Source organism: Gorilla gorilla, chromosome 16, assembly GCF_029281585.2.
Source record: "Gorilla gorilla gorilla isolate KB3781 chromosome 16, NHGRI_mGorGor1-v2.1_pri, whole genome shotgun sequence".
Lineage (NCBI taxonomy): Eukaryota > Metazoa > Chordata > Mammalia > Primates > Hominidae > Gorilla > Gorilla gorilla.
The window spans coordinates 29,364,544-29,376,720 of NC_073240.2; the positions used below are offsets into that span (position 1 = coordinate 29,364,544).

Genomic DNA, 12,177 nt, shown 5'->3' on the forward strand with positions numbered 1-12,177 from the left:
TGTGGGGGCGTGTATGTGTGTGTCTGGGGTGGTGTGTGTGTGCGTGTGCGTGTGCGTGGGGGGCGTGTGTGTGTGCATGTGTCGGGGGTGTGTGCGTGTGTCTGGGGTGTGTGTGTGCGCGCGCGTGCGCGTGTCTGGCGTGCGGGGAGCATGCGTGTGGTGGGGGTTCTGCCTCTCACTCCCTCACCCAGGAGGAGGCTGTACCCAAGGCAGTGTTGCCAGACTGGGCCAAGCCAGGAGCAAGGCTGAGAGGCTCCACCCGCGGGCTCCCGGGCTGGGACCCGGGGTGTCACCCGCAGTGCTGAGCGTTTGTGCTCTGAGACCTCGTTGTCCCCAAGGGTCTCTCCACCCTCCGGGCCCCGGCCCCGCCTGGCATGAGGAGCAGGGAGCGCACAGCAGGGTGGGGGCACCGGGCGCACGCGGGGAATTTCCCCACGACCACGGCGACGCCAAATGCCTGAACCTCCATGGCTGCCGGCAACAGCGAGCGCAGGGAGGGGGCTGTGCGCGCGGGGGCCCTGGTGGCGGAGCAGGCGTCACCCCGAGAGCGCCGAGGTTTGTGGTCGCAACCCCGGGAGCCCCGCTGCGGGAGGAGCGGCGTGGCCGGGCAGAGGCGACTTCCTCGCAGGCAGTACCGGGCCCCGCGGCCGCCTCCGGGCCTGTCCTGGTGCCCCGGGCTTCCACCCGGCGGGCTGGGGTGCGGGGGCTGGTCTTCGCCGAGATCCTGCTGGGAGCGGGCTCCGGCCCCACGGTGAGCCCGGCCCCACGGTGAGCCCGGCCCCACGGTGAGCCCGGCCCCAGCCTCGGTGATGCGCTTCGCTGCCGCGCGGGGAGGGAGAGAGAGTCCGGCAGGGTCACTAGGCGCTGGCCCCGGGGCCGCTTGAAACCCGAGGAGACCCCGCTCGCTCTCGCGCCCGCCGGACGAATCCTCGCAGAGGTCCCGGGGCGCAGCCGGCGTGCGGGTGGGGCCTCATCGCAGGGGCGCCGGGAGCCTCCCCGCTCCGCTAGCTCAACTCAGGGCCGCTCAGAGGGGCTCTCACCCTGAACCTCGGCTTTTCTAAAGGAAGGGCAGACCCCAGATTTCCCCCTTCTCTTCTCGAACGTGGTTTGGGTGTTCTTCTGGTTTCTTTTTTGGCAAGTCAAGACAGCGCACAGTGCACGGAGCTCCGAAGCTCTCTCGGCTACTCCCGGATTTCTGGTTAAACCTGAGGGTGAGCCCGAAAGACCGCTGCCGCCGGCGGCCACCCCAGCGCGGGTCCGCTGAGAATGGAAACAGCACGTGCGCGCCGGCCAGGCCGCCACCTCTTTCTCCTCCAACAGCCCCGGCAGCCGCAGGGGCCAGCCCCGGGCCAGCCAGGGCCCAGCACAAAATGCCTTCCAGCGACAGCAGCGCCGGAAGCCCCTTCTGAGGTCCTGGATAAGCCTCGGCGCAGGGGCCCCGCGCTCAGCCCACCCCGCATGCCTCCGCGCCAGGGCTTGCTGGTGGGTGGCCGCCTGCCCCAGGCTGTCCCGGGCTGGGCACTCGCGCCGATCCCGCCTCGCTTGTGGAGCTGCACTTGAGGGGAAAGATGGACCGGCAGCGTGGGACGCAGAGCCAGGCCAGGCCGCACGGGCTGTGCACAAAGATGTGCCCGACAGGCGGGGAGAAGGCACGGCCCACCGGCTCAGGAGAAAGTCCTGGAGGGGAGGCAGTCCGCCCCTGGGCACAACGCGGGGGACCGTATTCGGACACCACCAGAAGTTCCTGTCAGAGACGCTAAGGGTGCCCACGGTGTCGGGCACCATGTAAAGCTCTCCTAACTCTAAACAGACTGCAGTTTCGTGCACATCATAAGGGCACAGCCACTGTCACCGATTCTACCAGCAGAAAAGCAAACAGGCAGGAAACCACAATTAATCCACAATTCACAATGCTGGTGAGCTTCCAAACAATTGTCAACGTGACAAGTTTCCACTCCTAGCACAGATGGGTCGTCTGTCTTTTCTACAGTTTAATGGTCTCTGCTGCACACATTAGTCTGTCAAAGTGAACTATATAACTTTAGGCTTTGGAAGTTGGATGAGAGTAAAAAGTTAAACTGAAGGTGACATGGAACTGTCCGAGAGGGTCCTCTTGTCCAAACATGAAGAAGCTGTGGCTACAAAAATTACCAGCTTTTTTTTTTTTTTTTTTTTTTTTTTGTGGGAATGAAGTGCCCTCCAGTATGCTTTTAGTTAAAAAAGAAAAAAAAAAAAAAAGGCCGGGTGCAGTGGCTTATGCCTGTAATCCCAGCACTTCGGGAGGCAGAGGCGGGCGGATCACGACGTCAGGAGATGGAGACCATCTTGGCTAACACGGTGAAACCCCATCTCTACAAAAATACAAAAAAAAAAAAAAAAAAAAAAAAATTAGCCGGGCGTGGTGGTGGGCGCCTGTGGTCCCAGCTACTCCGGAGGCTGAAGCAGGAGAATGGCGAGAACCCCGGAGGCGGAGCTTGCAGTGAGCCGAGATGGCGCCACAGCACTCCAGCCTGGGCGACAGAGTGAGACTCCGTCTCAAACAAACAAAAAAACCATAACACTTACGCCATTGCTTCTAACTGCAGAAAGCAGAGACACAGCCCCCGCAGGGCAGCTGCATGGGGGTCCCGCCTTGGTGTCTGCGGCCGGCCTCCTCTGGCACATTAGCTTCACCCTCAGGACTCTTTCATACGAAAGCTCTCAATCCTCAATCATTTTCGTCTCGGTTTTACCTATCACATTGGAAATTACAACTGAAAAAATTTAAAATATTGAATACGTTTAAAATAAAAACAAACCCATGACTTGTTAACATGGACACAATTTTGAAAAATCATTTTCCAAAACAAAAAAAAATTAGTGAGAATGGCATTCTTTTATTAGCCTCTTTGTCTGGCTTAATGGAAGTGTAAACCAAAAAAAGTGGCCCGGCGCAGTGGCTCACGCCTGTAATCCCAGCACTTTGGGAGGCTGAGGCGGGCAAATCACGAGGTCAGGAGATCGAAACCATCCTGGCTAACACAGTGAAACCCCATCTCTACTAAAAATACAAAATTTAGCTGGGCGTGGTGGCGGGTGCCTGTAGTCCCAGCTACTCGGGAGGCTGAGGCAGGGGAATGGCGTGAACCTGGGAGGTGGAGCTTGCAGTGAGCCGAGATCGCACCACGGCACCCCAGCCTGGGTGACAGAGCGAGACTCTGTCTCAAAAAAAAAGTGAGACAGGCCTCAATCCACTTAGAGGTTGATTTTGCCACAGCTGAGGACGTGCCAGGGAAAGAGACAAGCCACAGTAGGCTCTGTGTCCGGGGCTTCTTCCAAAGAGCTTTGAGGATTTCAATATTTAAAGGGGAAAAAGGCAGGAGGGGAAGGAGGAAAGAATAAAAAGGAGGGAGGGTAGGAAAAGTGAGAGAAGTGGGGCACACCCTTGTGAGGCTTTGATGAGTGCTCGCTGAACCGCAGGGGGCAGAGGAAGAGTCAATTATACATTCGGCTCACGCTCAGTAAATCTGCACTTTACATCAGATAAAGTCAACCTAGAGTCGAGGAAGAAGTCAAATATGCATTGGTCTGGGAATGTGCGTACAGACAATTTCTAGTCTCTATCCCTTACGGAGCGATGAGCTGTGACTTTACATAGTCTGGGTCCGGGAGGCCACCTGGGGAGATACCTGTTCAGGCACACAATGAAAAGGCAGTTTCCTGTGTGACTGTTCCCAAGCTCACGCTTTTCTTCTGGCCTAGTGGGCTTGCGGGTGGAGATTTTCCTTCCTTTCACAGAAGACAGGTGAATTCTCATTTCTGTCTGTGCATCCCCACATTGTGAAGTTTTGGTGGAAGGAGCTGAAGAAAATCTGGCCTCACAGAGAGACGTAGTAGGAGATAGAGGCTCTCGTGGACACCCTGAAAGGGCCTCAGGAACTCCAGGGGTCCTCAGCCAGGACTTTGAGAACCCACATTCTAGAGGAAGAAGGCATTTGCCAGCCTGATTTGGGGGTTGGCCAATGGAAAGTGGGTGGACAGTGCAGCTCTGGGCCCTCTTACACCTGTGTCACCACCGTGGTACACACGCCTGAAGCGAGAAGAGAGATGTGAAGCCTGACACCTCCTAACCGCGGGCCCAGAGCCACTCAGCAGAGGCCGGCCCAGCCAGGCGCGCGAGTGAGAAACGCTGCTTCTCACTGACTTCAGTGGCAATTCTGTTATGCCGCAAAAGCTGACAACAAAAGGGTTGGTGATATTAACAAAAATAATACCACACAGCTTATGGAAGTTTTGAGCTAAGCTGAAAATAGACTAATCCTGGCATTTACCAATTCAGTCCTGGAAAGGTTCCCAGAAAAAAAATAAAACTTTCCCTCTTTGGATCTTCTGTGCCAGTGCTAAACATCGTGTCCCTGAATAAACTGTCTCCCGACGTGAAATACATAGTTTTGCCTCAATCTGATAGTCTTCAGCTCAAGCTCTAATGCATTAGACCTGCCAGCCAGTTTTCCTAGCCTGTTCTCAGTTCTACCCTTCGCAGAGTGCGTGCCATACACAAGCAGCCCAAACCGTGTACCATGGCTGCCTGGACCGAAGACTCTCAGCCCAGGCCAATGAAAGCAGAAGCCAAGGCTGTGCAGACAGATGGGGCTGGGGAGGAAGTCGGAGGAAACCCTGAAGGCTCCAGAGCCCTTCAGCCCCTGCCACCAACTGGTCCCGTGGAATCTTCCATTCTCCTAATCACTTCTTTGTGACTTGAGTTTGGTTTAACAAAAAAAAATCTCAACTTGGCTGAAATCTTTACTACTGCTGTATCAAGAACTAACTGATTTTTTGGTTGTAGTATATCCACTGGTGCTAGTCTAACTGGTTAAGAAAGCTCAGCCTACAGTTTTATGTCAGATGTTTTATTTATAGATAATTAAAATTTAGGCATACACATGACACAAACATTATATATAGTACACTTTCCATGATAGAAGTTATGATGCTGTTCACAGAAAGGCCTCAATTCAGATGACATAATGCATATGCTACAAGGGGACACCTGGGAGATGGGACACCAAATGGCCTTCTGGTTTTTCATTTTGGTTTAAATATCCTCTGGATGCATTCAAGTAATACTAATCATTTCATGTTCAAAAGGCTTTTAATAAACAAATTCAGAGTAAAATTAATTGAAATATTTATAATACGATTTGTTACACAGTTATTTCCAATATACAATCAAGACAACTCACGACACTTGAAAGAAAGGAGAAAGAAAAAAAATCGATTGCACCCACAAGTAAAAAGGCTTTATTCATTTTGGGGATGCTGCAATTTGGTATTTATATAAACATTTACACACTTTAGTAAACACAGTCCTACATGTAATGCAGCATTACGGGTGAGAAGACCCTTGGAAGTCGAGCGTCCACAGTGTTCCACGCACACAGGCGGACCTTCTCACTGTCATTCCCATCACGGCCAGTCAGTCTCTCCACCCCCTCCTCCCGCCTGGCTCGAGGACGGACGCTTCTCATCAGACACACCAGGAAGCCTACAGTCTACACAGCAGCGAGCGCTCTGCTGCCTGGCTCAGGCTCTCGTCTCACGAGGACGTTTCCCCATCTTAGTGTCCTGTTAAATAATCTTGTGTAGAGTCTGAAGCAAAGGAGTCGACATCCTCGTTATCTGAATCGTCGCTGCTGTCGTCGGCGGCCGGCTCTCCTGTAAGTGCGATGCGAGCGTAGTCATCTGTGTCTATGGACTTGCAGAAGTGGATGGCGTACTTGAGCTTCTCCTCCAGCACCTGCTTGCAGGAATACCTGGGCAGCTTCAGCAAGAAGAAACAGGTGTAGGACTCAGGGAGGAAGTGGTCTGGAGGGTTGTATTTATCCAACACCTGTTAAGCAGAAACATGAAGTGATCAGAAACTTAGTACGGCTGCAGTCTACTTTACTGTGCTCATTAGACTTTTCGTGCTCACAAAGCCATATTTTTTGCTAAGAACAAAACAGCAGAAAACATAATCCAAACAACTTTAGGAGTAACAAGGAGCAATTAATTCCTAGAACTTGGAGTAAGAAACAGCACCTCACTATGGAGATGACGGCTCTCTATTGTCATCCCGGGAAGAGGGCCCGAGGACCACACCACCTGTGTGGATGCAGGGTGGCCTGGCTGGTGGAGGACCAGGCACGTGACCACGGGAGAGCTCTTCATGAGTCTACCAGCCCAACTTTGACCCCTACAGATTAAGCTACTAGGACACAGCAAGAATTATGGACAAAAACTAAGAATTACTGACCTTCTAAGATAGAAAACTATGCATGCTCTCCAAGGTGACCCTGAAAGACGGCCACTTTTCTAACCCTGGCAGAGACGCAGGTCAGGCTGTGCTGGACACATGCTGGGAACAGTGGACCCCATCGATCCATCCGCCCAGGCACTGCTGTTACGGTCCCAACAGAGAGTGGGGGCATTAGGCCATCCCCTCTCAGTGACCCGGCAGGTCCATTGAGCTTGTTTCTGACCACCGGCCCACAGAGTTGGAACCCGAAGCAAAACCCTTGTTCTCAATCCAACGAGCGGCCTCATTTTTCTCGGTATGTAGCATGTTACTTAGTGACTCACCTAATTCGACCAGATAACTGAATGAGTGCTTTACGTGGGTTTGAAATCTAGAGCAGGCTGACACAGCAGTGATGTATTCTGGGGATGGCCAGATACATTTTTAAAATATAGGTAATGGTACCCAAAACACATAATCATAACATTTTGAGCCTTCACATCAGAGAAGTTCGATGTTTTCCATTTTCATTTCTGTAAAGACTCAAGAGGCCCGTTTTCCCATGTGCTGCAGGACTGTGGGTGAGAAGCCAGCCACCGTCGGCCGACATCAGCCCAGGGCTGGCAAGCCCAGCCAGGAGCCTACCTGGATGACGAAGTCTCGGCCCCGGAAGTCGGCGATGGTCCTGGGCAGCCTCGTCCGGCCCCAGACGAAGCGAAGGAAAAGAGAGCGCTCTGTGTTGGAGAAGGACTCCATCACCTCCCAGAACCACTGGATCAGCGATGCGGAAGGCTCGATGCCTTTATAGGTGGCCACCGACTTGAGAAGGTGCAGCGGGATGTCAGGGCTGCCACACACCTGTGGGAGGATGTCTGTCAGGGCTGCGTGATGCTTCCCACCCTGGCATTTCCCCAAGACTCCATCACGCTCCCTCTCTACACCAAGGCCTGTTTGGGGTGGGGAAAGGTCTGGGGGCTCTGGGTGGGCCCACACACAGCCTCCTGCAGGCGGGTGGAGGGACACGCTCAGAGTGCACTCCCTTCAGTCAACACACAGGGCAAGGTTCTGACTCTAACTGCTCTCACTGATTTGTGGGTCAGCAGGCAAAAGGCAGCTGCAGGGCAGCTCCACCTGGGGGTCGGCATACCATCGTCTCCAGTTCGTAGCCGGTGAACAGAGAGAGGAGGGGGACAGGCACAACGCGGGCCATTCCTTCCCGAACAGCAGCCACCTGCTCATCAAATTCATGGAGTCTGGAAGAAAAAGCTCACTTTACACTTCTGTCTTCAGTGACACTGACTTTATGCTGCTCACACCAAGCCTTGGCATGCAGCACTGTGGCCGCACACGTCCCAGCTGGGAGAACAGAGGGAGCAGCTCCAGATGGCACGAGCATGCTTAGCAGCTCGGCACTGCAGAGCTTCTCCCGACACTGGGCTCATCTCGTCCAGCCGACAGGGTACGGCCTAATGACCACCTACAGCTATGCATACCCCAAGACGCCACTCTCAGTACCCACAGGACACCCCAGGAGAAGCCAGCACCAAGAGGGGAAACACAAGTGCATCCGCCCCAGGCCCGAGACACTGTGCTGACCCACAGCAGACACGATACGGGGACAGCACTGCCCAGGACACCTGCCAGGACTACCCTCACCAAAGCCCACAGGGCCCACCTGCCACACGGGGCCTCACCCAGACACTCTCAGGTGCTTCCAGGGGACATGGGACAAGCAGTGGAAGCTGTGGGTGGTGGTAATGACCTGCCAAGCCTGAATCACGGCACCCAAAGGCCTGTGCACAGTCACACCTGGACACCTGGCAAAGGCTGCTCTGTGTCACTCAAGCAGCCTGGAGGGGGTTGAGACAGCCCCAGACACAGCCCTGTCCCAGGGAAGCCAACAAAGAAAGCACACAGGGGCAAAAACTATGGCCTCTCCAGGTGCAGTGACCCAAATGGGTGGATTTTGTTGATCTTGGTATTCTGGTTAGAGCCAGGAATGTCAGAGTAATAAATACCGACCCTGATCACAAAATAAGCTTCATACCCACAGATCAGCAATAGTTGGAGCCAAATCCATTACTTTACTGTGTATGACACTCCTGAAAAACACACATGTCCACACAACCACGTTCTGCTACTTTTGCTATTTATGTCAATGCAACAGAGACAGATGACCACCAACCTATAGTTTATCGCCAGCCGCACGTACTCCGCGCGGTTGTCCAGGGTGATGTGCGTGTGCTTGGAGCTCAACTGAATGTCCTGGCCGCTGGCGCTTGGCACTGTGAAGGGCAGGCTCATGGCTTCAAACTCCTCTGAGGTGGCTTCATTGTCTCGGATGTACATGAGTCCAGGAATAAAATCCTTATCAACCTTTTAAGGAGAAAAAGCCCATGTGTCAATTCAGGGCTCATCTCCATCCCAGACTCCAGTCCACCCAGCACACTCTGTCAAGCAGGAACCAGGGTCAGCCTCAAGTGCATCTCGAGGCTGCAAGTGCACAGCACACACCAAGATATAAGAGGAGCAACGAGAGAGTACTTCACCCAAGGAGCTGAACGAAGAATTCACAATTCAGCCAAATGCTTAAAACGAACCACTGAGAAAGTTACAGCAACTGGCTAGCAAGGGTTCCCTCCCTGCAGCCGAGGCACGACACAGCCATGGGGAATGAGCTGGCTGTGGTCACCCCAGGACAGAGCCCCCCGTGCAAGCCTGACTCACGGCCCCCAGCTGCCCAAAAGCTCAGCTTCTTCACAGGGGAGGCAGTGAGCTTCCTTATCTGACAAGACAGTGTATGTTACAAAACACCAGAAAATAGATGGTCTTTTTTTTTTTTTTTTTTTTTGTTACTCAAAGGTGGTCCACAGCCAACAGCCTCTGCGTCACCGGGGCACTGAGATTAGGCCAGAGTTCACAGCCTGACCGGACCCGCAGAACAGACTGTGCCTGTTAACAAGACCCTAGAGGCCCCGCCTGCCGCCCCAGGGAGTTACCTCACTGAGGTCCGCGATGGTGAGGCTCATCCCAGCCAGCTGCTTCCAGACAGGCTCGGCAAGGTTGAGGCTCAGGGGACTCCCGGTTCGGATGGCAATGCCCAGCAACACACCTGATCATTCAGGACACAAGTGACAGAGGACACTTGAAAAGGATGACAAAACTTCCCGCTCACTCACACACGCCACTGACAGCAGCAGCTCCACACTGAGGACTCAGAGCCTTCTGAAGCAGCAACACCCAAATCATAGGTCTAGGCCCTTCCTCAAGGCCGCCCGTCCTGCTCTAAATCTATCCTTTTGTGCCTAAAAGCCTCTAACTCCTCACGTCCTTTCTGCACGCACTAGTTTAAGCCACACAGTGGCCAATTCTTCTTCTTATGACAGCAAAGAGCTGGAACTTCCCCACGGGAGTGTCCTCCAGGGAGCTACCGCCCTGCCCAGGAGGTGCTGGCTGTGGTGGGACGCACAGCCGAGGACACCCTGCACACCCTCAGTGGGACAGGAAGGAGGGACTGGCCAATGGCGAAGACCTCACCCCACTCTGATCCCAAGTCTCAGATAAACATTGAAGATGCAGAAACAGAATCTCCCATCTTCTGAGTACCCGAGGCAGTCTCCAGTCCTCAGCACGTGGCCGGGGCTGGCTCTGCCAGTGCCTGCAGCTGTGCACAGAGCTTCCGACGGTCCACCACCGTCAGACCCTCAATGCTAGGCACGGAAGTCAACAGCACCTCGTTCGCTTCCACAATGTTGGTGAAAGGCACGATCAATATTAAAAGTCTTTTCTTTTTCTTTTTTTTTTTTGATACAGAGTGTCGCCCAGGCTGGAGTGCAATGGTGCGATCTCAGCTCACTGCAACCTCCGCCTCCCGGGTTCAAGCAATTCTCCTGCCTCACCCTCCTGAGTAGCTGGGACTACAGGTGCATGCCACCGCAGCCAGCTAATTTTTTTTGTATTTTTACTAGAGACGAGGTTTCACCACATTGGTCAGGCTGGTCTCGAACTCCTGACCTCAGGCAATCTGCCCGCCTCAGCCTCCCAAAGTGCTAGGATTATAGGCGTGAGCCACCGCGCCTCACCCTAAAAGTCATTTTTATTGGTAACAGTCTCAAAAACTAAAAGCAGATATTCAAGATATCTACTGTCACTCCTCAAACAGATGGTACACTTTAACTCAAGAGCAGGCACAGGCCACAGTGACACAGTCTCAAGCGGCCGAGAAGCTCACCCAGGAAGCGGAACATGCTGCTGTGCACGGGTGCTCTGGCGGCCGGGCTGAGCAGGTAGCAGTCTCGGTTGGCCCCAGACTCATCCCTCCCGTTGGGTGTCACGATCAGCAGGGGCGTGAGTCCGTTCTGCAGCTCCTCACAGATCTCAGCTATGGACTCGCTGTAGCCGCCCCCACAGTCATCCACAGATTCACCTGCAGGGGAGAAGCAGCCACTCGAAGTCCCCTCACACAGTCCTGTGTAAAGAGCCCCAACGCTCCCACACCATGTGGTCTCTGTGCTCCCTGTGGGCTCAGGCGACCACTGCCGGGGACACAGGTGCTCCAGCGCGTGGCAAGTTCTCACCCACAAACTTGACTTTCCAGACACGGTGAGGAAGGAGGAGGCTGTCGGGACCAAACGAGCTCATCTTAGCACACATCTGCCCAAAGACAGACTTGGTGCCGTCGGGGCCGGCCAGCCCGCCTTTGCTCCTTGATCGTTTGACCTGGAGAGGAGGAAGCAAGCAAGCGTTAGGCCGCTGCCGCAGCAGGAAGCACACAGTCAGGGATATGCGGCACTGGCGAGTGCACGAGGAGGAGGCGCCGTGCATGGGCCCCTCCCTGGTCACACACCTGCTTGTGTGGACGCCAGGCAGACCCTGCCGTCTGGGGCGCTCGACTGTGGACACCCGAGACCGCTGCCTCACCCCACTGGGCATGTCGCCACTGATGTGCCCAGCAGCCCCCAGGACTAGTGTGTCTGAACAAACACACCTTCCAACACGACACACACCACCACCACGTCCACAGCTGCGGCCCGGCAGCACCACCCTGGCACGGACCATCCTCACACCCTATGCACTGCTGCTACTTCACCATCTTGCCACGACCTCATGAAATAAGACACCAGGAACTCCAAAAGCAGCTCCCCCAGCAGACCAGAACAGACTCCCGGCACTCAAAGATTCAACCCAATGCCCCTGAGACTGAAGCAGACACAGTGAGTGAGTGCCTCAGCCGGGACCAGCCCTTCTCCACATCTGCTTCCACCCATCCCATTTCCAAGCCTTGGGGCCCCTCAGCCTCCCCAACACAGGCAGTCACTCTCCCTGCCCATCCTTCTCATCCTAAGCTACAATTGCTAAAGGCTCAGGGGACTCCAATTCCCAAAGACACCAGGGCAGGAGCCCTAGGGCCCCGCCGCAGCAGGACCTCGGCACATCGGAGGGCAGGTGGCCAAGACTGTGCGTCAGAATCATCTGGGAAGCCCAGTCTGGAAGGATGTCAAAAAGAAAAATTGAAGAAAAAATGGTCCTGAGAATGTATTTTGATGACTCCTCCAGTGAAGCTCTCTTCACCTTTAGCTCACATAAAGCTGAGTTTAAACAGCTTACAGCGCAGGCTGCCATAACCAAGACTACAAATACAAGAAGAATGACAGGAGCCACAGTTGCCTGTAGAATGAACTTGTCTGCGTGCCACACACACGGCTAGTGTTCACAGACGTGAGTTCCTGGAAACTCGCGGCAGCTTGTTAAGGCTCCATCATGCCCAGAGGAGACTAGGCTACAAGAAAAGAACAGGACATGCCCTATGTCACAGCGGCCGCGTGAGAGGAGAGGTGCACCCAGCTCCCCGAAGCCCACGGGGCTGCCTCTCCTCCACGACGACACCCACTAGTAGAGGCTGTCTGCACTCAGAGGCTGCA

General features: G+C 54.4%; 1 protein-coding gene across 4 annotated transcripts in view; it reads right to left on the bottom strand.

Annotated features, from left to right (window-relative positions):
• Positions 1–5,112: 5,112 nt before the first annotated feature.
• Positions 5,113–12,177, bottom strand: part of HERC2 (HECT and RLD domain containing E3 ubiquitin protein ligase 2) — a 207,605-nt gene continuing 200,540 nt past the window's right edge. For all 4 annotated transcript variants that reach the window (XM_063698424.1, XM_031002065.3, XM_031002064.3 and 1 more), the window contains 7 exons: positions 10,834–10,975; positions 10,488–10,682; positions 9,256–9,368; positions 8,442–8,632; positions 7,404–7,509; positions 6,902–7,114; positions 5,113–5,869 (listed from right to left, as the gene is read on the bottom strand). In XM_063698424.1, the coding sequence (XP_063554494.1) occupies positions 5,597–5,869; positions 6,902–7,114; positions 7,404–7,509; positions 8,442–8,632; positions 9,256–9,368; positions 10,488–10,682; positions 10,834–10,975 (1,233 nt within the window). In that variant the 3' untranslated portion in view covers positions 5,113–5,596. The remainder of the gene's footprint in view (positions 5,870–6,901; positions 7,115–7,403; positions 7,510–8,441; positions 8,633–9,255; positions 9,369–10,487; positions 10,683–10,833; positions 10,976–12,177) is intronic.